The following is a 26,797-nucleotide window of genomic DNA, read 5'->3' as shown; positions in this document are numbered from 1 at the left end:
GAGTCCCAGACGTTTAACTTCTCAATTTACACATTTCCTCTGGAAAATATGCTTAGAGGCCATACCTACACACAGAGATGGTGGTAAAGCTGGGATGAAAAACACCCTTTACATAGTATGATTATGGGTTCCTTTGCAGTTCTGGCATAGATGCTTTGAAGAACTCAAAATACTGGAAGGCCAAGATCTTTTGAATACCTACAACTAGGGGAAAATCCTCTTCCATATAGCAGAAAGTGGCAGTTAATTCTGTTTATGCCTGGTGCTCCTGCCTCACCTGAGCCCCTCTTTGCATCAACAACTGGCTGGAGTATCTATGGGACACGAAAAGGTCATAAAGAGCTCCCAGGGCACACCCGCACAGAAACTCAGCCTGCTTTTATTGCTCAAACCCCAAACGGAGTCCATAGAAGGTGGGTGACGGCATTGCAGATGACCAAGACTGGAATAGTTCACATCCTGCCTGAGACATAATGGACAGGAGGAATTTGTTCAGGCCTGTCGCTCCCCAAGCACTTGGATGACAGATTGGGTTACTGAACTTGCCTTTGGGACGGCAGATGATGACACACACCTGGCCCGAGGATGCAAGAAAATAACAGTAAGATGTAATTTCCTCAATGCATTCAGTTCCCTCTCCGTTTGTGGCTGCTTAATTGTCCTGATGCCCGCCCCCTTCTCCCAACAAATATGTCTTGATTGACACTGGAATGCCTTATTCAAATAGCATAATTAAGATGCAACTACTCTGATAATGTCTTTCCAATTGGCACCCGAATCTAACTTCTTACAAGAACCCAGTCTGAGGCCTACTGGTATATAAAATCTAGTGTCCAGCCCCAAGGCAGCCAAGCACAATTGGGGGCATTCAAAATGAAGTTGCAGTCCAAAACACCTGGAGGACACCAGGTTAGGGAAAGCCATTCTGGATTACAAATCCAGGCTAATGGGGCTATGGAGGTTTCACAGAACCAGACCTAACAATAGGTTGTCAGCTGGGTAGCGAATGATAACTGGAGAGCCTTTCCTAGAGTTACATCATTGCAACAGGGCCGTCTCCTAAGGGAGACCTGCCTGGCACATTCCTTGTTAGCTTTCAGGCACCTGGTGAATTGTGTCTTGTTCACTTGGGCTATCCTAACCCAGCTTGATGTCCTCCAGATGTCTTGGACACTGCAACACCCATCATCCCCAGTGTATGGGCCAGCAGATATGGATGGTGGAAGTTGCAGTCCAGCAACATCTGGAGGATCACAGGACAGCCACATTTTATATATTGACTATAGCTCCCTCTTTCCTTTTTAACATTGTCATAAACCCCCAAAGTCATGTAAGTGGTGGTGTTGATGTCAAAAAGCGGGGGGATGGACCTGAAGGGGAAAGAGAAAAAGAAAGAAGGCTGTTAGTCAAGCCATTGACTTAAACATACCTGCACAGTGTGGTCATCACCTGAGGCCTTTCTCTGGCAGTCTCTTTGATAGAGCTTCAGAGAGTGGCAAAAGGGAGGCCTTTTCAGTGGTGGCTTCCTGAGGCCTTTCTCTGGCGGTCTCTCTGATAGAGCTTCAGAGAGTGGCAAAAGGGAGGCCTTTTCAGTGGTGGCTTCCTGTCTGTGGAATGCTCTCTCCAGTCAGTCCTGCCTGAAGCCAACATTAACAGCCTTTCAGCACCAAGTTAAGAGGTACCTCTTCTCCCAGACTTCCGAGGCATTATGAAAATAATTGCTGTTTCTCTCTGCGTGTTTGGATATTGTTAATTTGTTGGTGGTGGCTGCTTTTTAATTGTGCAACTCACATAGAGACATTTTGTATTAGGTGACAAATCAAATAAACCAAGAACAACATCTCTACACCTGGTGAGTTTTAAGATTGAGTAGGGGAGGAGCCAGCTGACATTCACTTCTAGGTGTTTTCAGGTTTCATGCTACACCACAGCCTCCTGGGAAGAAGCATCCCCCTCATTTAGGCCACAATGAACTTGCTCTTTCTAGAGGCTGCAGTGAAATGTGAAACTAGCAAGCACCTGAAAGCACCTCATTTGAATGTTTGCTAGCTCCTAACACATTAATTCTTAAATACCAACACACCCACCCGCTTCCCTTTAAACATCCAGACTTATAGAGAATTCCAGGGAACTCAAAAGCTTGCACACTATTTTATTCCATTTGGATTGACCTAACAAAGGTATTGCCCCAATACAGACTTACATCTATTTTATCTCTTTGGCGCCGCATCCCAGCTCCTGCCCACCTAGCAGTTTGAAAGCACGTCCAAGTGCAAGTAGATAAATACGGACCGCTCCGGCGGGAAGGTAAACGGCGTTTCCGTGCTCTGCTCTGGTTCACCAGAAGCGGCTTTGTCATGCTGGCCACATGACATCCGGAAGCTGTACGTCAGCTCCCTTGGCCAGTAATGTGAGATGAGCACTGCAACCCCAGTCGGATACGACTGAACCTAATGGTCGGGGGTCCCTTTACCTTTACCTTTACCCTAAATGCACAGTATATTAGTTGACATGAATGCAACTCCTTATGCGAACATTTTGCCCCCCCCCCCAGCCAACCACCCACAAATTAGGCTTTTTTATTGAGATGATGTCATCCCAACTTTGCCTGTGACCCCACACAAGCAGAAGTATCTGTTTGTTCTCTGGCAATTTACAGTGCCATAAAATAAGCACCTAACATTTAATGGGCAACCAGCTGACCCATTAGTGCAGCACATTTGATGGAAACCAGGCTGCAGAGGATTCTTTTGCACAAGGGAGGTAACCTCTAGCTTCCTGGCCAGGGGATTTACGGAAGGACAGTCCCAAAGAAAGTTTCCTTAGAGACAGAGGGAATAGGTTTTGCTCCAGTTTCCTAGACCTGTGAGAGTCCCACCCAGAAAACTCAACCCTTAGAACAAGCTTCCTCAACCTCAGCCCTCCAGATGTTTTGAGACTACAATTCCCAGCATCCCTGACCACTGGTCCTGCTAGCTAGGGATCATGGGAGTTGTAGGCCAAAAACATCTGGAGGGCCGAGGTTGAGGAAGCCTGCCTTAGAACAATGCTTCCACACCCTTCTTACATCTAAGCAGTCTTTTTGCCCCTCAAATCATAAGGACTTTGTAAAAAAAAAAAAAAAACCTGTAACACCTTTATAGCATTACCCAAATGTCAAAGCCGAGAACAAGCATTATTGGTTCTTGGAAGTCCTTTTCGGGTTGGATGTTAAAGGGGAAAGGGAGATGTTTGATGATGTTGTGACCCAAAGTCTGAATTAAAAGTCTCAAGATAGGCTACCAGAGGTGTTGTACAGGAATAATGGGTCAGCCTTGCTTGGTACAAGATCCCCATGGGACTAGTGCCGCAAAGCAGCAAGAAGTTGTTCCCCCATTTTAATGTCCTAATTATGCCTGAACAGCTCCTCCTGCATTCCATCTTAAAGACTCTTACAGGTTGTAGGTTTTAGGGACTTTTACACCATGCTGAACTCCCGCCTGCACTTTGCTGTGCACTTTACTCCAACGTGCTGGAGAATTCTACACTAAGGCTTGCTCACAACCCTGTGTTAATCTGACTGTAATTAAAGTGTTACTGCATCATGGTTTCTGGACCCCACCCCACCTGAGACACACAAAGGACCAACTAGCTACCTATTTAGTCTGGTGTAAAGTTTTGGAGAACTCAAAACAATAAACAATATTGCCCCAATATGGATTTTTGATTAGAACATGACTCAAATGCTCTGGCATGAGGCTGGTTTTCTGTAGAATTGCCATCAATCACAGTTCAAGGTACTAGTTCGACAGGGAGGGAAAAAAGTATTTGATCCCCTGCTAACTTTGCCCGTTTGCTCTCTGACAAAGAAATGAGCAGTCCATAATTTTAATGGTAGGTTTATTGTAGCTGTGAGAGACAGAATAACAACAGGAAAACCCCCAGAAACCCAGAAAACAAAAGTCAGAGACTGATGTGCATTATAATGAGTGAAATATGTATTTGATTCCCTATCAACCAGCCAGATGTCAGGCTACCTGGTATCTTCACTGTATGTAATGAGCTGAGATTAGAAGCACCTGCAGTAAGGGAAAGGTCTTACCTGTAATCCCAGCTCCTTACAGTACCTGTACAAAAGACACCTGTCGACAGAAGCAGTCAACCCAGCAGATTCCAAAGTAGCCACCATGATCAAGAGCAAAGAGCTGTCCAAGGATGTCAGGGACAAGATTGTAGACCTGCACAAGGCTGGACTGGGCCAAATAACTGTCAACCTCCCTCGGTCTGGGGCTCCATGCAAGATCTCATCTCGTGGAGCTGCAACCAGAAGGGTGAAGCAGCCCAGAACTACACAGGGGGAACTTGTAAAAGATCTCAGGGCAGCTGGGACCATAGTCACCATGAAAACAGTTGGTAACACACTACGCCGTGAAGGACTGAGATCCTACAGAGCCCACAAGGTCCCTTTGCTCAAGACAGCACATGTACAGGCCCGTCTGGTTTGCCAATGCACATCTGAATGACCCAGAGGAGAAATGGGTGAAAGTGTTGTGGTCAGATTAGACCAAAATCAAGCTCTTTGGCATCAACTCAGCTCGCCATGTTTGGAGAAGGAATGCTGCCTACAATCCCAATAACACCATCCCCACCGTCAAATATGGAGGGGGACATATTATGCTTTTGGGGTGTTTTTCTGCTAAGGGGACAGGACACCCTTCACTGCATTGAATGGATGATGGACAGGACCATGTATCGTCAAATCTTGGGTGAGCGCCTCCTTCCCTCAGCCAGGGCATTGAAAATGGGTCAAGGATGGGTATTCTAGCATGACCCAAAACACATGGCCATGGCAACAAATGAGTGGCTTAAGAAGAAGCACATTAAGGTCCTGGAGTGGCCTAGCCAGTCTCCAGATGTTAATTCCATTGAAAATCTGTGGAGGGAGCTGAAGGTTCGAGTAGCTACACATCAGCCTTGAAATCTTACTGACTTGGAGAGGATCTCCAAAGAGTAGTGGGACAAAATACCTGCCGAGATGTGTGCAAACCTGGCAGCCACCTACAAGAAATGTCTGACCTCTGTAATTGCCAACAAGGGTTTTGCCACCAAGTACTAAGATCTTTTGCAAAGGAATCAAATACTTATTTCACTCATTATAATGCACATCAATCTCCGACTTTTGTCTTCTGGGTTTCTGGGGGCTTTCCTGTTTTTATTGTCTCTCACAGCTACAATAAACCTACCATTAAAATTATGGACTAGTCATTTCTTTGTCAGAGAGCAAACGGGCAAAGTTAGCGGAGGATCAAATACTTTCCCCCCTCACTGTAATCTCAAATACATCTTTCACCTTTGCCACTCAGTAATATTGGTTGACCAAAATCATCCACCATTGGGGTGGCCTGCAAAAAGGTGTTCTAGCAGCTCTTCCTCAGGGGTCTGCAGCCATCATTCACCAGATCCAGAAAAGCCCAATGCTAATCATTTTCTACCAGGGCCAGATGGGCGGGTTAAAAATACTGTTTGTGTGTGTGTTTTTAAACCACCCTGCTGCCTTAAGCCACTAAAGCATGTCATTTTGAACTTTGGACTGTTCCTATTTTGAATTTCTAAAGGTTAAACCACAGAGTCTAGGGCTTGCTGATCAGAAGGTTGGCGGTGTCGAATCCCTGCCACGGGTGAGCTCCCGTTGCTCGGTCCCAGCTCCTGCCCACCTAGCAGTTCTAAAGCACATTAAAGTGCAAGTAGATAAATAGGGACCACTCCGGCGGGAAGGTAAACAGCGTTTCCGTGCGCTGCTCTGGTTCGCCAGAAGCGGCTTTGTCATGCTGGCCACATGACCCGGAAGCTGTCTGCGGACAAACGCCAGCTCCCTCGGCCTATAGAGTGAGATGAGCGCCGCAACCCCAGTCGGACATGACGACCTGATGGTCAGGGGCCCCTTTACCTTTTTTAAAGGTAGGACAGGGTAACCCAAATCTCAACTGATTGGTTGCCATCCAGATCCAGCCTGGGAATGGTGCCATTTAAGAAATTTCAAGACCTAGAGACCCATAAAACACAACTCGCAGGCTGGTGGTTTTTTTAGTCACTTCATGTGTAGGGAACACACAGACCATGTAACATGCGAAGGGTATAGAATCTTCATCATGCAGAGAAAATCGGGGGGACCAGCTGTGTTTCTTGCAGAATTGCTGTTTCCACTTCTTAAATGTGTTAAACTGCCCTCAACATGACACAATCAGAGCCTCTGTGGTGCAGAAGACTGTTCTGTTTGGACAGAAATGTTCACAATCCCTGTTTGTTGTGGCAGCAACCTAGGGCCCAGGGTAAGCCCCCACTCAGAGGAGAGAGGGAAGAATGAATGGAAGTGCAATGAAGTATCTAAAAGATCTGAGCCAGAAGACTCCCTGGCAGCACCCTGCCTTGCCCAGCAGGTGCCACAGTGCCCCAGCACAGGAGCTCTGAGAACTGCCAACACATTTTTATATTCATTTCTAATTATGCCCTCAGGCAACAGGGTAGGCTGACTGGTGTTTTAATTAAAAACTTGGAGCGGGGGAAAAGCATAGCTGCTGGAAAGAACAGGGCTCGCCAATACTCCCCACCGTTTCCCGAAGGGGTTTAAACTTTGCACCTAACTAATACACCACTCAAGTCTTTTGAACAGTTCTCTCTTTAAATGCACCCTCCTCCCAAACAAAAGGGTTTTTTCTTAATTTGCATAATTTATAGACCAGGTCATTCAGGGTTTTTTGTGTGTGCAGACAAAAGATCAAAGCCAATTACACTATCTAGAAAGCCTACAGGCATTTCTGTTTATGCACTGCCTGGTCACTACCCTCCACGTTGCAGTGGCTTCTACAATGACATCTGTAGAACCCAAATGCAGCCTCCAGTTCTAATACTTTGCTTCCCCACTTTCTCTTTCCTACAGGAGTCTTCAAAACAACCCCGCACCCGGGATTCCAGGAGTATGTGAAATGGCAGAGAGAAAGTGCTTTACAATGCCACATCAGCTTGGCATTTTGGGTGAGAAAAGGATGGGGGCTCTTCCACTCATTGGGAATCTTGGGCAACCAGGTAGAGAGAGCCCTACAGATGTACAGCGTTCTGTGGACGCACACACTTCTCTGCAATGTTAACATATGGCTACAGGGATCAAGGGTGGCATGTTGAGCATTTTTCTGCTACCCTTAAAGAGCAACTCTTTTTTCTTTCTTTTGCCCAACACTATCATGTTGGCCCTGTTTGATGTAAGGTTATGTTGCAACCCATATTTTTGGGGTGGGGTGGAGGCTCAATAAAAGCAGCAATAAAAAAGGTCTGCATGGTCCATTTCAATGTAATTTTATTTGAACAAGGAGTCAAAACAAAAGCTTGCAGGCTTTGCTAAGCAAGAACTGCACCAGTCCCACAAAATGAGCTCTATTTATAGCACAGAGAGGAAAGGGGGAACAAAGAGAAGCACTGCAAAGTCTCATTTCCAGGGGGACAGATTCTCAATAGGGCAACTACAGTCTCTGTAAGCAGGCTTGGGAGAGTGAGCACATCACCTGCCCGACATGTTTCGAGTGCTGCGGATTTAAAGCCGAAGAGAATCACAAAACCAACTGTCAGCCACTTACCCATCGCCATCACAGAAGTGAGTTAAAATTGCTTTATAAAAAGATTAATAAAAATACTGGGAAAAATCCTCATTTCTCATGCTATATGTCTGGTTTTCTTTTTTAAAACCTAGTATATTCACAAGTTTCTTAGAAAACTATGTGACCCCAAAATAGTGTTCAGATTCACAACTGGAGGCAAGAGGGTATGCAAGAAATCTAGAGTGAACGGACCAAGATGCTGCTAACATTAGCCAAGAGCAGTTTTGCATTTTGGTGGTGGTGGTGTTGGTGGGGAAAGCTTGGGTCCCTCACCTTCAACTGTGCCATGCTACACTTTAGAACTTCAGCACAAAAAGGGGGAAAAACAAAAGGCGATTCTTTAAAAAGAAACGACTCCAAATTCAAGCAGAGGGAAAGTTCCTTTAAATTAAGAACACCACAGAGTTTGGTCCCAACAGTTCTAGTCAGATTGTTTATTCACATGCATTTTTCTTCTATATATAAGAACCACAACGCCTTTCTGAAATTAACCATTTTAAGGGGTGTTGTTTTTATATGTATATATGCAAACACTTAAAATAAAGGATTTCTAAAAAAGAATATCCACAAACAGGAAGAAAGGGGAAAAGCAAAGAGCAGAGAATTATTTCCCACATGTATCATCACATTAAAAGAGAGCGAGCGCGCAAAAACTGATTGCCAATAGTATTGGGCAGAACTCACTCCACTGTCCTCCATGAGATCACTGAAAATTTAAAAAGAGAAAATAAAAGAACATTCAACTAGTCAATAAGGATCAATTACAGTCCAAACTGACAGAGTCCCCCCCTCCAACAGCTGTTGCTGCTTCAGGGTCTCAGGACCCTCTTTTCCGCTTGTCAAGACTGCTACTCCGCCACCGACTGAAGGGCCTCTTTGTCCTCTCTGTTCTCCGCTCCGCTCTCATCATCCTCAATCTCTCCTCCTCACCACTAAACTTGTCATGGGCCCATTTGGGGCTGGTGCTCGATTTTCGGTACAGGGAAACGTGCCCCTCCCTCTGGATGGAAGATGCCCCTTCCCCGGCCTCTGTTCACCCATTTCTCACCCCCTTCGCCCTCACGGTCATCATGCTGCAAAGGGAAAAGAAGAAGAAAAAAGGAATTTGTCAGTCAGCAAATGCAGAGCTCCTCAACAGCCCACCAGAAGGCCCCACCTCTGTCCATTCCCTCTCCTTTCCCCAGTGGCCGCTGCCACATTTCCCACAAAGGCAGGGGAGGATAAACACCCTGGAATATGCCCCCCAGCCTTCTGCACTTTGCAAATAAGCCCTCCAGTAATGCTGCATGGCTGAGGAGACAATGATGGCAAGACCAACTTGGGGCCTGTCACCTGGTGGGAGGGACAACTTCTGTGCAGGCAGCTCACAGGAGCATGCCCATCTGACCCCCAGGGCACATACCAAGTAGTACTTCTTGCTCTTGGGGGTGTACTCGGGGTCCCACTCCTCCTCCCTGCTCCGCTTCTGGAAGTCGGTGCTGCCACTGCCACCGCTGCTATTGTTGTTGTTGCTGTTGCCAGAGAAGGTCCCTCTTCCCCAGCCACGACCCCTGGCCCGGAATTGTTGCTGTCATCAGGAGCAGAGGAAGAAAGGGAACGTCAAAAAGTGAGCAACAGAAAGAAATGGGATCTGGCTGGGCCTGGGATGGCCTGTCATGATTTCTGGAGCACCACACACACACCTGATCGTTTATCTCTTAGCAACAGACAGAATGGAAATTGCCCATCACTAGAAACACTCATCACACTTCTGTATTCAAGGTGTGGGCTACAGCCTTTCCAGAAAAAAAACCTGACCCAACAGCACTATTTTGAGGGCTAAAGTAAACATGACAAATCCGTAGGCACTGGGGATTCCTTTTTGCATTACACAGCTGGGCAAAGAGGTGTTATAATACTCCCATTTACTAAAACAAACCCAACCCTTTTGGCTCAACCTGTTTAGCTAGGCCCCTTCTTGGTTAAATTGTCCTTCAGATTCTCAGATTTTTGGATGTGAGCCTCCGAGTGTGGCTCCTTACACTTCCTTGAGCAACTGATGTGCACTATAATGTTATGGTTTTGTTGCTTTTGCTATATATCATACTGGGGTTTTTTTAAAAAAAAAGTTTGCCCAGTAAATACGTGGAAGAGGTGGGACGAATTTTATAGCCAAGAACAATCTCCCTTACACTGGGTAGCTGCCAACACCTAACACTGAACCCCTTTCAAAAGCTGGGAGGTGCCTGTCCACACTCCAGCCCTGCCACAATTCAAAACTATTTTGACATCACCCTGGAACAAGGGCCCCGAGCACACACACACCAAAGGACAACTTACAAAGGTTTTCCTCGGGCTCTGCCCCTATCAGTTGGGCCCGTAAATTCCTTGGTCCCAAGGCGGGGATTTGTCAAAGCCAGGGGCAGGCCTCCTCTCGCTCTTCAGTCTCCTCGGGGTACTCCTCTGCTTTGTAGGAGCGGGAAGACTGTGATGACGAGGAGCTTGACCTAGATCCTTCCCGACACCGCCGGTGCCTTCCTAAGTCAAGGCAAAGAGAGAGAGAGAGAGATATGAATGTCGGGAGGGCACATCTCTACTGCCTCGACGTCAGTCATTCCTCCACTTCACCCCGCAACTCCATCACATGCTATATACCAGGCATGTCCAACCAAAAGTAACCTGAGATCTACCATTCAATATCAAAAACTGGCAGTGATCTACCACACTCTTCCATTGTCATACTTCACTTAAAACATATTATATTTGGCTGAGCTTATGATAAAATAGTACAAATGATAGTTGCTTCCATAAAACCTGAAAAGTTAATCATAAATCAACATATTTTTTTAAAAAAATATACTTTGTATACTTGTAATAACTTAAGAAATAACACTGAGGACAGGGTCCTACATAATCAGAACATGATGCACGGATTGTAGTTCACAAAAGCTCGTCTTTAAAGTACCCCAGACTCTTGCTGTTTTTCAAATGAGTCAGGGGCACATGTCAACCACAGTGGTTTCCCCCATAGTTTGAAACATAAATTGGGTAAACTCAACTGCAGAGTTGAAAGCCTTCAAGCACCACCTTAAGAACTGGATGAAACCTGTAGAAGCCCTTTCCCCTGGATCCAACCCACCCTTCCTTTTGAGTAAACCTAAACCAGCCCTTTCTCTCTTTGAGAGCCAGTGTGCAGGGGCTGCGTGCGTGCGTGCGTGCGTGCGCACACACACACACACACACACACACCCCCTCCCCGCGTGAGTGGAATGGCAGCAGCCATGAAGGGTCCCCTACTCCCTTGCGTGTTTAAATAAGCTTTGCCACCCTCCGTGAGAGAGCTTGTCAGCAGGGAGGGAGGGACATGGCAGTCCTCTCCTCAAGGGCTGGATCCTGGAATGTTCAGCACCATCTCTCTCTCTCTTTCTCTCTCTCTCTGGACCCAAGCCAGTCCTTTCTCGAGGAGCCAGTGCACAGGGCTTCTCCTTCTCCTCCTTCCGAGAGAGAGAAGCCCTGCATGCTGGCTCCTCAGAGAAAGGGCTGTTTAGGATAGAGAGATCTACGAGAAACAATCCAATGATCTACAAGTCGATCCCGATAGACCTGTTGGACAATGCTGCTATATACAAATAGGAGAGTACCATACTCCCTACCCTCTCCTAGACCAAAAGCAGGGATTTCCCTGCCTCCACAACCACCCTGCTTGTACCCTGCTGTCTCTAATGACTGAAGAGAATCGTTAATTGCGTCTCTGTGTCAGGAGATTCCAGACCGAAAATGAAAGCAAGCATACAGTCTCCCCTCCTTTATCTAGAGTGGCTTCTTGTTCTCTAGGGTTCCAGTGCAATCCAGCAACAGAGGTGCACACCACACACACTGTTATTAAGCTTGGGCAGCATAGAGGTGACCAAGATCAGTGCCTCATTCAGCCAAAAGTAGCCCAAATACACAGCTATTTGCTGCAAAAATGGAATAGTTTCAGAAATGCAGAAAGGAAAGCATTGAGCAATGCTAGCATGCCCCATCCCAGTGATTAAGAGAGCTCTTCTCTCTCTTACACCCACCCCTCTTAGCTTGAAAAAGCGAAGTTGCATTTGAAGTTTCCCACATCTAGGGGGAAAGGCTAAGCTAACAATCACAAGTGTACATTTATAACTTTAAAAAATGAATTAGTGGTACTTAAATATTTTTATAAACAAATAAATAAGTGTAAAATACATTCACTTGAAAAGCACTTAGACTAGCCTGCCTGTGTCCTTTCAATAAGTAACCCTACAAACTGTGTTCTGGGAAAATGTAGGGTTGGTTCCTTGGAGGCCTTATTAGCGACAGCTTAATGAGAAGATCAGTGATGACAGACAAGCATCCCTTTTGGAACAGCTTGCCTACTTATTGCAGACCTATGGTGCAGTGTACAGCCCACAGGCAATGCCACATGATGGGGTGGGCTGGACCCAACAGCTGAGGCCTAGCAAGCTGGATGTAAAAACAGCACTTTCCCACATCCCCAGAAGCTTGTGCTATGTAACAGGACTGCCCCACACTGACACCTGCTGCATCCCAGCAAGTATCACCAAACTAGCCCAGTGAGGGGAAGGACCTCAGGCTCAGGGGCTGAAGGGGAAACTCCAGGGTTCTCTATCTGGCCCTTGGGGGACTTTTACAAGGTCACACACCCCGTACTGGTCCTGCTCTGCACCTTCCCTCAGTGTTTGTGCCTGGTTGGGATGTTCTCCTTGATTGTGGTAGCACCTCTTACTTGCTTGGATGCGAGGCTGGATATCTGCATGTGTGACTGTAGAAACCTCTGGAACGTATCCTACTGAACATCCACTGCCCCACCCACACTGGCATGCACCTCCTGGGGAGGTTCCTCTTGAGGAAATGCAGCACTTGGGCTGAAAATGTTTCCCTGCTAGCTTCTTCCATGTGGGGTTCATTATGTCAGCTCACTATCACTCCTTGTGTGTGGCATCTAAAATAAAAAGGGAAGGAAAGAAGAAAGAAATGGAGAATGTTCTCCTCCTACATACTTCTTTTTGGACCCTTTATGAGACCTCTCTGTTTTCTTCCGTTGATCTCTCCCGTGAATGACTTGAGGGTCTGGAGTCCACCGATTCCCTTGACTTGCCTCGCTTATCTTTCTCCTTATGTTTTTTACGCCGTTCAATGTCAAGGCGCAGGTCAACTGGGTCCTCTTTGTATTTGCTTTCGGCCTGCAAAGAGAAAAACAGGGGAAAGACTTGACACCTGAGCCTTAAGCAATTCCTTCACACTACATCCCTTTTTTACCTTGCTCAGGACAGAAAATACTCAAGCAAGGGAAATTATGCTGGTGCTAATACACAGACTGAATGATTTCACAAGATCCACGCAAAAAGATTTCAATCTTCTGCATCCACTTCTCTCTATGCAAACATAAAGTATTATTAATCAAATCAAGGGAGGAAAACTGGTGCCAAAGCCAAGACACTTTGATGTCCAAAGGAAAAACAACAGCCTCAAGGGGCAATGATCTGTATATGCCAAAGCTAAGAACTGTATTCTCCTCTTCTGACAGATTCTTGTGCTCTGAAGGGAATTGACGAACAACAGAATTCCTTCCCTGTGCCTGGAAAGGGGACCCCCTCCTCCTCTCACTGAAGGAGACATTGGCTGCAGTTATGGAAAGTGAAGGGGAAATGTGTAGGCCGTCTAAGCTCCAGTATCAACATAGAGCCAATACTCTACATTCCAGAGAACCAGTGAAGGAGTATTTGGGGGAGGCAGGCTTCCTGAGTGTGCTCCCGCTCCAATCACCACTGGCTGTTGAGAGATCCAGAATGAGCCTTGAAGGGCTGCTGCATAGTTTGCTCTCAATCAGCTAGCCTCTCAATTCAGAGTTGTACACTGTAAGCACAAAAACGAGGCATCGTGGTTTCTCGCACTTACGCTGGCAGAAAGATTTGAACATACACCTGCTGCTGAAGACTCAGCAAACAAATGGAGCCAAGCTTGGCCTGGCTTCTAGGGGACAAGAGTAGAACTTAGGTGTTCTACATTGCTGTGCTCACTGCACACTCCCACCCCCTGCAAACCGAACTCCCTGCTTCTACTACTCAGCTACAATCCAGTCTCCACACAAACCTCCTTGTCTCTATTGCTGAGAAGCTCCTGAATTTTTTGGGGAAACTTGAACTTTGAGAGCAGAACACGTTGTGCAAGATAAATGTATCTATATTACTTCTTCTGAGCAATACTTATAAACGCAAACATTTATTCAGCATCAACAGTGTGCTTGGAAAGTTAAGTTATCCTTGGAGATCACTTTACGGAATGATATTCCCATGAACAAACACAAAAAAGACACAGGTATGTCTCATCCCACTATTTCATCACCCCTGTCCTTATTTAGGATCACTTTTAAGTGGCACATCTGGGAAGAAATGTCTAAGAACAGGAGAAAGTGGTGAAAACATTAAATTCTATGGGCAAAGGAAAAATCTTCAGTCAACAGCAGTAGGATCAAAGTAATTTCTGAATTGTTACAGGTCTCTTTGATTTTTACTGAAACAGTCAATCAGTGGAGCTTCTTGTTTCAACTTGGTAACTTTCAGTCCAGCACAAGACTTCGAATAACTAGGGCAGGGAAAAGTGGGAGCATCAGTTTCGCCTTAACTCAAAAAGAATGGGAAGCAGCTCTCTATTAAGTACTTACTTACACAAGCTTCTAGCCCACTTTTTGATTAAAATAAAGAAGCTGGCATGGTTGAATGTGGGAGCTGTATTTGTTCTTTTGCCTTCCATAAGTGAAGGAGAACTCTCTTTTCAACTCATAAAACAAAGCCGATCTGTCACTGCCAGAATGGAAACACGTTTCACCATCAAATGTCATTCAATAGCAGAACCTAGATCAGTTGTTGTAGCCATTTGTGTAGTTCCATTTCATAAAGAAGCCGTCTAAGGAGCTCTGAACTGTTTGTAAACTCAAGTATGTGTCTAATCACACACACAAGCATGTTCACCGTCGGATGGTGTGATAGAGAGAGATCAAATCCAGCAGTCTATTATCTTTCAAACACGACAAGTGTGTTTGGAGAACTGAGAACACAGGTATGACATGAAAGCAAAACCCTTCAACAGCATTGCTAAAAACCATTAAGACAAACATGTATGAAAGTGAACAGACAATGCTTCAACTCAAGATGGTCTTTTTTCCTTTAAAATTAGGGGCATATAATTGTTCGCTGCCCGTAACAGTTTTAAAGACCCCCAAGAGAGTGCTTTTAATTCTGAGCAGCATTTAAAATAAACTAGCGGTAGTCAACAGAAAACACATTAGCAGAAAAAATATCTGTGTGCTTGGTTCAGATATAGATTTGATTTACTTTCCTCTCTTCCTGACATGCAGTCTTTTTGAAAACATGGTTGGAAATATCACGGGTAAGACAAGTGATTTAGTCATACTTACAAGCAGCAAAATATCACAAAAAGTCTTCCATCATCAAGGTCACTTGTTTCCAAAATTCCATATTTTTTTTTGTCTCAAGCTCAACCTCAATTGACTTTGGGTCATTTACCATATTTCTAACCACTTCACAAAGGTTGTTGATACATTTTTTTTAATAAAAATTAACCCTTTGTAGTTCATTTTTAGAATTATGCCCATCCTTGAAAGAAAAACACAACTTAAGTAGAGAGCAAGTTAAACAAAAATATCACTTTTTTATTATAAAAAACAAGTTCATGCCCGAAGTGCACACATTTTGTTTCACTACAGATCAAAGCAACAGGTCACCTTGTAGCTGGATTCTTTGGAACTTTTGATTTCCTCTTGCGAGAATCCATGTTTCCTAAAGGAACTGGGAGAAATGTCTATCCTCCTAAAAAAGAGGAGAGAGAGAAAGAGCGTGCATGATTAAGAAAAGGTCAAGGAATCCCCTCTTCCCTTTTGCCATTCAGGAATGTATAAATTAGGCCTCAGTTCTATTGTGTAAGGAATGGCACATGACAGATATAAAACTTCAGGGCTAAATTGACTTGTGGATAGAACCTGAATCTCCTGTTCCATCACGAGAACTCCTAGTGGCCTTGGGCAAGCTGATGCTGGTAAACAATACAGGACCTTAAGGCACCTTAAAGAGTTCTGGATAAAACAAAGAGTTGTTTATCTCTTTTCTTGCGCTGAAAGCCATACTTATTTGTGCAGACTCTGATAGCAACAGTGGTGGCTGGTGTCCATTGGGACCAGGAGGGCAGAAGGCAGGGAGACAAACAGTAGGTAGAGCCAGAGCCAATGACAGGGAGAGACAATTTATTCCAACTTTGTCCTCATCCACCTCCCTACTGTGTTCTGCAAGGGGCAACACAGAGACTTAGGATGCCGCTGACAGGCTGGGCAACCCCCTGGGACTAGCTGTAAGTAAGAAGAAGGCAAGCAGGTTGGAGCTGGCTGAGAGCAGAATGAGGTTGGTTAGTCAGTGCGCCATTCACTCTAATGAATGGATAAAAGGTTCAGAATTCAGTCTCCTCTCTCAGCTTCCTTTTTAAAAAGGAAGCTTCTAGCCCTCAGAAAGTATGGCTGAATTGTGTGGGCATCACCTGCTGAACGCCATAAAATGGCTGCTTAAGAGTTTCAGTCATAAGGACTAGGTCTCTAGTAGCCTTGCCTCACCATGAGGAGCAAATTATTGATTTCCATACTTTATTCTTGTGGATTCGATATGCTTGCATCAAAGTCCTTTATCTCTCCTGGATAGGCACCCAAGACAGTGGCAGGGCAAGGCAGAGTTTGCCTTGGACGAGAAGCACTTGCTTATGATAAGCAAGCAAATGCCTAGCACATGGGTAGGCAAACTAATCACCTTCTAAATCCAGCCTCTGGACAGTCCAGGAATCAGCATGTTTTTACATGAGTAGAATGTGCCCTTTTATTTAAAATGCATCTCTGAGTTATTTGTGGGGCATAGGAATGCATTCTCCCTATATATATATATATTCCGCCCCCTCCCCAGGTCTGAGGGACAGTGGACTGGCCCCCTGCTGAAAAAGGTTGCTGACCCCTGGCCTAGCAGCTGAATGCAAGCCTTTATGCTGCTTAAAGGCTACGATTCAAAACGTCTCTAAAATCAGATTTTAAAAGTACATGTCAAAACCCTACACTTGGCAGATAGTAGCCTGATTTGTGTAGTCTGCCTGTTTTTGTACTGGTGAGTTATTCATTTGAGGACTCTTTGTGGCAAGGGTGCACATTTTCTCCCACAACCATACCTTTATTACATGCAAAGGTGTACTCACCGTGGGATTTCAGGGCTTTGTTCTAGCAGATTCTTGCTCCGCTCGTTTTATGTATTTTGTAAAGCGTCATTCATGTCATTCCCGAAGACCCAAAATGATGCTCTGTTGATAGCAGTGAGGAAAATGTCAATCATTAACATGCATCTATACTTTAGGACAATAGAAAAGTGGCTCTGCAGGAGGGTCTGCAACAGATTCAGGAAGCAAACAACATAAAGGTGAAGGGCAGGAGGAGAAAGAGAAGGAGACGGATCCATCTGTCTGCAGGTTAAGCAGTTTTAAAAGAAATTGCTTTTACTCATGTAAGAAGAATTAAAACACCAGAGAAGTCTCAAGTGTAAGATCCAGTACAGGCTGACATCATATGAAGATCAGCAAAGCATTACAAACTTGATCAGATTGTTAACATAATACTTTCCTTTATCTTTTTGTACAGGAAAACCTACAGTGACACTCTTACTGCAACCATAGTGTCAACTGATCCTGATTTCCAAATCTGAAGATTGACTGGAGAGGGACCATATTCCTGATAGTCCAACTTGTGCAAGTAATAATGTTTTGCCAAATATCATGAAAGGAGTCAGATTTTTCTTTTCTCTTCCACGTGTGGATTAGATGGGTTATTTTTTCTGCTACTGCAATCTTCCACAATTTTTTTATACATAGTCCAATGTTCAAAGTCGAGACACAGTCTTTTATTGTCATCTTCCCTGGCTGGGTATCCATCTAATTTTTTCGGAGGGAGGGGAAGTATCAGGTGGGCTAGGAGTCTACGGAATATCAAAAGGGTACCTTAGTACTTTATCCCCATCTCAAATATCCATCCTGCTCTTAGATATTCAGGTAAAGCAGACTGCTTGGAAGAAGAGATGGACACTAAATGGATAGGAATGAACACACCACATGCTGCACCTTTTTGCTGAGAAACTCCATACTGTTAATTAAGCTCAACTTCTCCAATAGAGAACTTGTCAGGGAAGAATGTCTATTTTTTCCACCGTTGGTGCCATTGAAGTTTCTGATCACATATATTCCAGCACAGCTGAAGCATTGTACGTAAAAACCCAAGAAGAATTTGGGCATTCAGTTGTGAACTCTTACTTTAAAGTTTTCTTTCCCTTATGAGTAAAGCTGTAGATAAACTTTTACCATGCCCCTATCGGCAGTGTAACCAGGGGAGAGAGCAAATGAAGGGGGGCTGCCAATTAGCCCACTTAAACCATAACAGCTCAGAAGGACCAAAATGAAAATAAAACAAAGAGGTGAAATGGAGACAAGAATTTTTAAAACAGATTTCTCACTCTTCCCAAATGGAAAACCTTCCCAAATGCAAGATGAAGCACTAATCAAGAGTGAATAAGCTTCATCAGGGGAGGGGGAGAGAGAGCTCCAGCGAAACAAGCAGGATTGCATAGTGTCTTTTCCTTCCTTCTATCGATATACAGCAAGAGGACAGCTCAGGAGTAACGTGTGTTTTCCTTAAGCAACACTTTGGCAAAAGTTTTATATTTTTAGAATTTGTTCCGTGATCTGCATTTCATTGTTTGTTCAGTATTTTATTGGCAGTTGTAACCCACTCTGGGATCATTCTGTACGATAAAGGGTGGGATGGAAATGTTTTAAAGCAATAAATAAACTAACACCAGTCTCAAATGCAACTCACCTTTCACATGGTGAACAATGGTCACAATATGCTGAGCAAAGAGCTCCGAGGGACTCCGCTGAGACTGGGCGGACTGGATGTGATGAAAATGGAGCGAAACTCCTGCTCCTTTTGTTGCTGTGCACCAGATCACGACACAGTTTGCGCTCCTGTGCCAAAATCCCGCTTGGGCTGGTGGGGAAACACACAAAGATATGCTCATTAATTGTAAAGACCTCCAAAAGCAAAAGGTGGTTTTGTTTGTCTGGCATAGTGAACAAAACAAGAAGGTACGTAGAACCTTGGTTGTCAAACGCTTCGAAAGTCGACCGTTTTGACTTTCAAACGCCGACAACCTGGTAATGAATGCTTCCGTTTTCGAACGTGCCTCAGAAGTCGAACGGCTTCTGGGGCGCGTTTTTTCCATTTTTTTCAATGGATTTTGCCGACACCCATTGTGCGTTGGTTGTCAAATGCTTCAGATGTTGAATGGTCTTCGAGAACAGATTACCGGTACATTCAACAACTGAGGTTCCACTGTACCATGGCAGCTGAACAATTAAGAAAGAGGGCGGTAGCCCAAGGAACTCTTGAGGTGAAGCAGATTCTGTACACCTTGGCCTGGATGGAGTGAGTTCAGTCCACAGAAGCTCCTATCAGCAAAAATGTGTTAATCTCTACAATGCCACAAGACGCTTGCCTTTGTATAAAAGTCAAGTAAATCAATAGCAACAGCCAACAGTATGAGGAATAAACTACACCACTGTCTAGCTATGCATGTTTATTAGCTGTGTTCCACTTCAATGATTGTCAAGCACCTTTTTGTTTTTTGCAGCACACCAACTCTCTGGATTATGGGGGACAAGATTGTGTGAATTCATTTGTGGGGAGGCCATGTGAACAGACAGTTGGCCTGGGAGGAACATGTTCAATTCAAAGACTTATCACTGAAGGCACTTCACGATCAATTTAGGAGCAATGTTTTACTCAAGAGTAGATGCACTGAAAACACTAGACATAACTTAGGCCTATTAATTTCAAATGGGTCTACTCTGAGTATAACTCAGTTGGATACAACTCTCTATTCCAAGGTTTTATTTGCAGGTCTCATATGTTCCTCTGTCCATCCCTGCATTATTTCCCTACAGCCACTGGGACTACCATGGCTATCAGCAGCAGTGAGGATGGCCACCATGAAGTTGTGCCCAACCAAGTGTCCTTTCGGATGTCTTTTGCTCATGCTTCAAAGTGTTATTTAAGGCTTGGGAAGGTGGTGGGCTGTTTTTGCTGTAGATTGGCTCGCTTGCTCCAGGTGACCCTTGGACTTTATTAATTAATTTATTAATTAGGGCAAGAATTGGTAACATGGTGTCCACACATGCCAGTGTGCCTAATCCATACCTCCTATGGTAGCCATGAAAGCTCTCAGCAAATATCTTTGAAAAACCACAATACACAAGAAACTGTTAGCTGTTCTTGCTCGTTTGTGTTTCACAGGCTCAGCCTCTTCTGCACTGAGCACATGTCTTTAAATATGGCCACATTTCAATGGATGTCAGGAATGGAAATCCATCCTCCCATCTGCTCAGAACAGAAGAAAGGTGCAGTGTGGCTGGGTACAAATAATAAAAGTAGTACAGTGGTACCCCGCTAGACGAATGCTTCGCTAGACGAAAAACTCGCTAGACGAAAGCATTCGTCTAGCGGGAGGCTGCCCCGCTAGACGAAAAAGTCTATGGGGCTGCCTCGCAAGACGAAAAATTTCGTCTTTTTTTTTTTTTTTCGTTTTGCGGAGCGCGGCTCCCATTGCCGCTCCGCAAGACGAAAACCCCGCTAGACGAAATTTTCGCGGGACGAATTATTTTCGTCTAGCGGGGCACCACTGTAGTAGTAGTAGTACTTTGGCCACCTCATGAGAAGAGAAGACTCCCTAGAAAAGACCCTGATGTTGGGAAAGATGGAGGGCACAAGGAGAAGGGGACGACAGAGGATGAGATGGTTGGACAGTGTTCTCGAAGCTACTAACATGAGTTTGGCCAAACTGTGAGAGGCAGTGAAGGATAGGCGTGCCTGGCGTGCTCTGGTCCATGGGGTCACGAAGAGTCGGACACGACCTGAACGGACTGAACAACAAGTAGTAGTAGTAGTAGTAGGTTATATGGCTGTTCTGCCTGAAAGCTAGGGTGGTATTCAACTAAGTTTTACTCAAAGCAAACCTACTGAAATGCATGGACGTAACTTAATGTTCAGTAGGTCTATTCGGAGTAAAATGCAGCTGAATATCACCCTTGACTTGCACCACATTTTTGCAAGCTATTTGTGATCTGCTCTTCTTTTTGGGCCTTTACACAGACATATGCTCTGGTTCTCCCTGCCACTCACTGCCAAAAAATTGGGATAAGACAGTAACTGCATTTGCATAATGATAAGCTGGTGTTTCTGACTATTGTGGTTTATTGTGAATAAGCAGTGTGCTGGTACATGCTGCCAGATGCCTCCCGCTTTGCTTCTCTGTTAGCTTCAGAAGGAGAGAAACAAACATAAAGCTTTGGCTTCCTGTTACATCTGAACCCTGGATTGTGGTTGTTGCTCTCTAAGGAGTCATGATTGCTAGCCAACCTTAAAACACGGCTTGTCATTGGCTTACCGACCGTGGCTTGCTAGGGAGGAGCAAATCATGCTTTTTGGCTTAGACCTAATGGAAGCATACACCAGTATGATGCTCACTCATACTCAGCCATGGCAAGTGAGAAACTCTGGCACATGGATAACATTAAAAATAGAATCTCTGGGCTCTGTTATCCACCCATATGTTCCAAATAATAAAACCAGTGAGCAGACTAGGCTGCTTGATTACTCTCTTAAGAGAACTGCTGTACACAGTACAGAGCAATATTCCCATTTAAGTTTCCCCAAAACCTTCATTCCAACTGTGGGGCAGACACACTGAGCCTCTCACCGTGCAAGATCCTCATCGAAAGAATCCATTCTGAGGTTGACTTGGGTCTCACGAGTGATGGAAAACGAAGACTTGCCAGTGGCCAGGCCCTCTCCCCGTGTGCCCAGCTTCTCTCTGGCCTCTGAAGTCTTTCGTGGAGGAGGAGAAGTAGCATTCTTTTCCTGGCTGGCTTTGTAAGTGGTCACTCGGAAATTCTTCTCTGGAACAAAGCCTCTGTGCCCGGCTTCTGCTCTCTTGCCAACCTGCCTCTCCTCCTTCTTGGTCTGCTCAGCATAGGACTCCTCCTCCACCTCCTCAGCTTTCCTCTGCTTCTCTTTGGCTCCAGGCAAAATACTAGGCCTTCCCATTTGCCTGATCGATCTTCCTCTTGGTTTTTACTGGAAGCAGACAATGTCTTGGACAGAAACTTCGGCTCATCATCCTCATCCTCATCAAATTGGATTCCTTTCGCCCTTTGCCTTTAACCTTCTTCTCGGGCTCATCGGCCTCCTCTTTGCCATAGTGGCTCTCCTTGTGGAACTCTGCCTATTTTCTTTTCAAAATCATCTCGAAGCTTATAGCGCTTTGGGGACTGACTTCCACGATACAGCTTTTCTGTGTCAGCTTTGGAGCATACGGATCTGTTTTTGTTTTACCATCTGCTAATCCCAGGTCAGAGAAAATTCCCTTCTCTTTCATTTTTTCTTTTTCCATATTCGACAGTTTCTGCTCTTGTCTTTCCCATTTTCAGCTTTTTGCTCTTCCAAATACCTATTTAAAAAAGAAAGTGAGAGAGACAGTCAATCCAGGAACTCTTAAAGTTCTGATAAAGCAGATCATGGAAGACCCCTGTGTTACTGATACAAAGCTTTGTTTAGCTTTTTCTAACTCTTAATGCTTTAAAATTAGAACATCTATTCACTACAGGTCACAGAACCTGACAAACAAAGTTTAGTAAAACCAATAAATCGTATTTAAGAACCTACTTGCCATAGCTAGAAGGCAGGAAATACGTAAAAGATCTTACCCAACCTGTGCATTCACTTACAAACCTGTTTGTGGAGAATTAACCCATCAACATTTTCACCTTGGATTGCTGTGCTTTTTAAGTAATACACAGTGGAAATAAAAGCCTCAAAAGCTACTTCAAATTTTTGAAGAAAAGTCTCCTATGGAAGCTATAGACAATTCAAAACACAAATAAAAGCAAAAAGGTTAACGGGGGGAAATGCTTAATTGGTTGGGAGGAACACGAATACTCAGCAATATTATAAAGATGGTCAATCCCCAACTAAACTGTCAGGATGGTGATTGGCATATATCTAAACTATATGGGCAATTTTCTATTTTCTAATTACAACTGGAGGTGAATTTCAAAACTATGCATTGGTTTATGATGTAACATAATTGAGAATGGAAAACTCATTGTGGAGCATCTGAGAACAATACAATCGCTTCTCAAACAGATGGATGTATAGCTGCTGAGATCAACTAACAAAAAAACTAAAAACAATGCTCCTTGTACTAACTGGTGACTCCCTGGGGGGAATGTATTTGCAAAGATTCAAGTAATGTTCCTCCCCAAAGCACATTTTCCAACAACTATCTTCGTGCTGCACAAGTTTTACTAGATGCAAAAATTGGCTCCATGACAGCTGTTTTCTGTATTTGCTGGAAGCTGAGCCCACCAGCAGAATCTAGGGATGACAAACACTGTACCTATTCTTTAACAATCTTCTCATATATTTCCAAAAGCAGGGCCTCTGCTCCTAAATTTTTACACTTGTGGTGCCTGGTAATCGGCTTTTTGGGTTTTTTAAGTAGTATATTTTACAAGACTTGACACCTACACATCTAATGCTGACTCCTGAAAATCTGAAGCCAGTGCCAAGAAATCTGAGACAATTTTCTCCCCCACTCCTTCTAAAAAGGGTTTAGGAAACACCTGTTCTACATAACAGCAAAACCTATGCACAAATCTCAGTTCTACAAACTGCCTCTCGAACATGCTGGGTGAACTTAAAAACTTACTTTCTTTTTTACTGAAAAGGTATTTATTAATGCTTTTTAAAAATGCTTTTGTACGTAACTGTGCTAGATTATTTACCATAAACCAGTTCCCTTGGGGGAAATTCAAGGGTTTTACACCTGCTGTACACTGAGAGAAATAAGCGGCAAGCATCCTTTTAAAATGAGCCTATTAGGCAGCTGTGTAATAATACTTAACACAATCTCAGCGCTAGATCTGATTCTGCATCTAAGATAAAAATGAATTTGGTATATAAAGGAGCAACTGTCATTACAAAAGCTACCAAGCTGTATTCCATTGATACTACTGCAATTTTAAAGCAGCAGTTTCATTTCTGTAAGAAAACAATAAATGCCATGCAGAGTGAAGGTCTAACTCCTACTGTTTAACAGAAATTTCATCATGATAATGAGTTCCAACCCCAATAGCACCTATCCTCTGGTCATCCAAATGAGTCTGCAGTTTTGGCTACCATGGTTAGCAGCCATAAGTTATTTATACAAGTGACCACTAGTGCTGTACACTAAGTACAATAAAAGTAAGAAAATGCCTAGAGGTGTATGTATGCTTTCTGGGGAGATACTTCAGCTTCCTACTTGCAGACTAGTTACATGCAAAATGGAAGGGTCAATTCTTTCTTGTATTGGCTGCAACTCTGTGTTCCTTCTGTTCAGAATGCAAGATCCCTTTTCAGGGAGGTGACACATCTATATTATGAATTATCCTCTTCAGGAACGTCTACCAAGCTACTCAACTGTACACCTTGATTTTTTTTAATTGCCAAGGTTTTTAACATGACATTACTTTTATTTTTGTGTTTGAAACATTTTAAAAAATATATACATGCTGCACTATTTTCACTGAACTGGGGTGAAGAATTATATAAAGTTTTCCAATGTCATATTTTTTCCAGAGAAAATTTCCCATTTTTAGACATTTGTTGTTTCATAAATGAACTAGTAATTTAATGGGCCAGAATGGAAGCAATGCTAAAACACAGGGGAGCACAACTTGAGGTCTTGAAGAGTCTGTGGAACTACAACTTCCATCAACCCTAACCACCCACCATGATAGCTGGGGTTGATGGGAGTTGAACATCACATGGAGGGCCACAGGCTGTCCAATCGTTGGTTTAGGTTATTTGTACAATCTACAGACTTGTATACCAATTTCATGTTTGACGTTGAAATATTCAACTTACAATTTTAAACTAATCAAAACTCTCCATTATATCAAACTCCAGGAACTTATATTGGTTCAAGCAATCCAGGATCAAACTGTGCCTTAAGACCTAACCATAGACTAAGAAGAACTACCAGAGTTTAGAAGTAATCGGGATTTTTTTGTTCATTTAAAACCGGAACTGGATACTTCCAATCACCTTCTCTGGCTCACCTCAGAGGGGAGTGGGTGGCATACAACAGCTCATGCATGTAACAGTAAACTATGGTTTAATAAGTTGTATAATTTAACCCAATGAATACACAATAGTCAAATTGTGGAATAGACACCATACTAGTAAAATTCAAAATTGAAGTTGTAATTAACTTTTCAGTTAACTATCTCTTGAAAGTGCATATTCTTACACACAGCACTTCAGGTATGGTAAAATTAATCTTTAAAAAGCCCCTGATCATAATTTGTAGGTATTGTAAGGTGCTGTTGAATTGTTGGGCCTTAATTTTTTTTTAAAGTATTCAATTAATAATAATTGCCAAGTAAATATATGTACTAGGTCAAATACAACATTAAAATGCACAGAGTATATTTAATTCCTCCCTCAATAAAATATTTCAGTTCAACTACATTTGGCTACTAAAGATCTCTTCATATATGTATATAGCAAATAAATTAGCATGGCATGGTTTACTTTTTGTTTTGTTTCGTACATTATAAATCAAATAGCCATCTTAAATCTTCTCTGAAGCTCTAGCAAACTGTACAAAAAACCCACATGACTATTTTTATCTTGTATGCCACCTTGAGTAATTCTTCATTAGAAAATCAGAGACTGAAAAATAGTGTTAATAATAGTATCTCACATACCACAGCAATTAATACACTTAATAAAAACAATACTTTTACCACTATTACCAAAGTCTGTTTTTTTTTTATTTTCACAAGAGATTTTTGCAACTTCTGACTAGCTGAGACTAAACTTTTTACATTACTTATGGCTAGCCTGATTGTGCCAAGCTAGCAATCAGCTGAAAGTCAGACAAACATCAATCAATCAATCAATCAATCAATCAATTTTATGAATGAAGACAACTTGCCTTTTGGAGAAGGCTATCCCCATTTCCTCCTTCTGAGATGCCCCATAAATGGAACTGATTGTTGTGGGCTTTTGCACACAGGACTTTTCCTTGTTGGGCTCAGGCCTCCTAAATTATGCTCAAACTGATGTGAGCCTGCCTGGAAGGAGCTGCTGCTCTGCAGAGCCGAGCCCAGCTGTGAAGGATTGGAAGATGTAGGACTGGGCTTCTGAAGTGGGCTTGGCCTAGGTGAACGGCGCCTCACGACAACTGACTGGAGAGGGCTCTTTAGTGCTGGGCTTCGCTCTTTTGGACTCAACTCTGTCGCAGCAGAGGCCCTTGATGCTGAACCTGTGCCATAAGAACCCACTTCTTGCCAAGATTTCGATCCCTCTGAGGATTTGGCATCCTGTGCAGTTCCTCCTGAGAAGGGTTGTTCCTTGGTGTCATCCCCTTGGTTGTCTCCAGCACCCTGAGACCCCCGGGCATCCTTGGAAGAAGACTTCTTGTCCTTCAATGACCGACGTTTGGAGGACTCACCTCTGCTGTGATTAGAGGAGGATCGAGATGATGAAGACCTCCTTGACCTATCAGATGAGGACTTGTCAGAATTTCTTGAATGGCTTCTAGATCTTGGGGATGGAGATCTCCTCTTGGGTGACCGAGAACGTGAGCGTCCCCTACGAGGGCTATAGGCTTGGCGGTAGTTTTGCCAGTTGGACCTGTAATTTCCATAGCCACCTCGGTTATATTGACCCCATGGGTAGAACCCTCGGTTCCTTCCACGGAAATAATAAGGTCTCCGATAACCTCTGTTATGCCCACGGAAATCCCGATTCTGGTAGACCCGCTGGTGGTTCCTCTCCCTGTTATGAGATGGAGAATATGATCTCGAACGGGACCTAGAACTGAGGAAAAGAAAAATGTATTTGGAAATTGCTACACACAGTACTACACCATTCTGATTGCAATACAAAGGCATTAGCCTGCTTTCATAATGATGCACAGGTTTCCCTTTAGCTCATCTCCAGCTTCTATCTCATAATGATA

General features: G+C 43.8%; 1 protein-coding gene across 1 annotated transcript in view; it reads right to left on the bottom strand.

The window, feature by feature from the left end:
* Positions 1–7,313: 7,313 nt before the first annotated feature.
* The window catches only part of THRAP3 (thyroid hormone receptor associated protein 3), a 40,402-nt gene continuing 20,918 nt past the window's right edge, over positions 7,314–26,797 (bottom strand). Inside the window, 21 exon segments of the mRNA XM_033158687.1 lie at positions 7,314–8,553; positions 8,556–8,610; positions 8,612–8,701; positions 9,031–9,195; positions 9,944–10,030; positions 10,033–10,141; positions 12,641–12,675; positions 12,677–12,823; positions 15,385–15,471; positions 16,911–16,956; positions 16,958–16,985; positions 18,547–18,635; positions 18,637–18,717; positions 21,485–21,812; positions 21,815–21,914; positions 21,917–22,009; positions 22,011–22,087; positions 22,090–22,197; positions 22,200–22,234; positions 25,769–25,832; positions 25,835–26,655. Of these exon segments, the coding sequence (XP_033014578.1) occupies positions 8,477–8,553; positions 8,556–8,610; positions 8,612–8,701; positions 9,031–9,195; positions 9,944–10,030; positions 10,033–10,141; positions 12,641–12,675; positions 12,677–12,823; positions 15,385–15,471; positions 16,911–16,956; positions 16,958–16,985; positions 18,547–18,635; positions 18,637–18,717; positions 21,485–21,812; positions 21,815–21,914; positions 21,917–22,009; positions 22,011–22,087; positions 22,090–22,197; positions 22,200–22,234; positions 25,769–25,832; positions 25,835–26,655 (2,722 nt within the window). The 3' untranslated portion in view covers positions 7,314–8,476.

The sequence above is a fragment of the Lacerta agilis genome, chromosome 8 (assembly GCF_009819535.1).
Source record: "Lacerta agilis isolate rLacAgi1 chromosome 8, rLacAgi1.pri, whole genome shotgun sequence".
In the NCBI taxonomy this organism is placed as follows: Eukaryota; Metazoa; Chordata; class Lepidosauria; order Squamata; family Lacertidae; genus Lacerta; species Lacerta agilis.
This window is presented reverse-complemented; position numbering and strand designations above follow the sequence as displayed.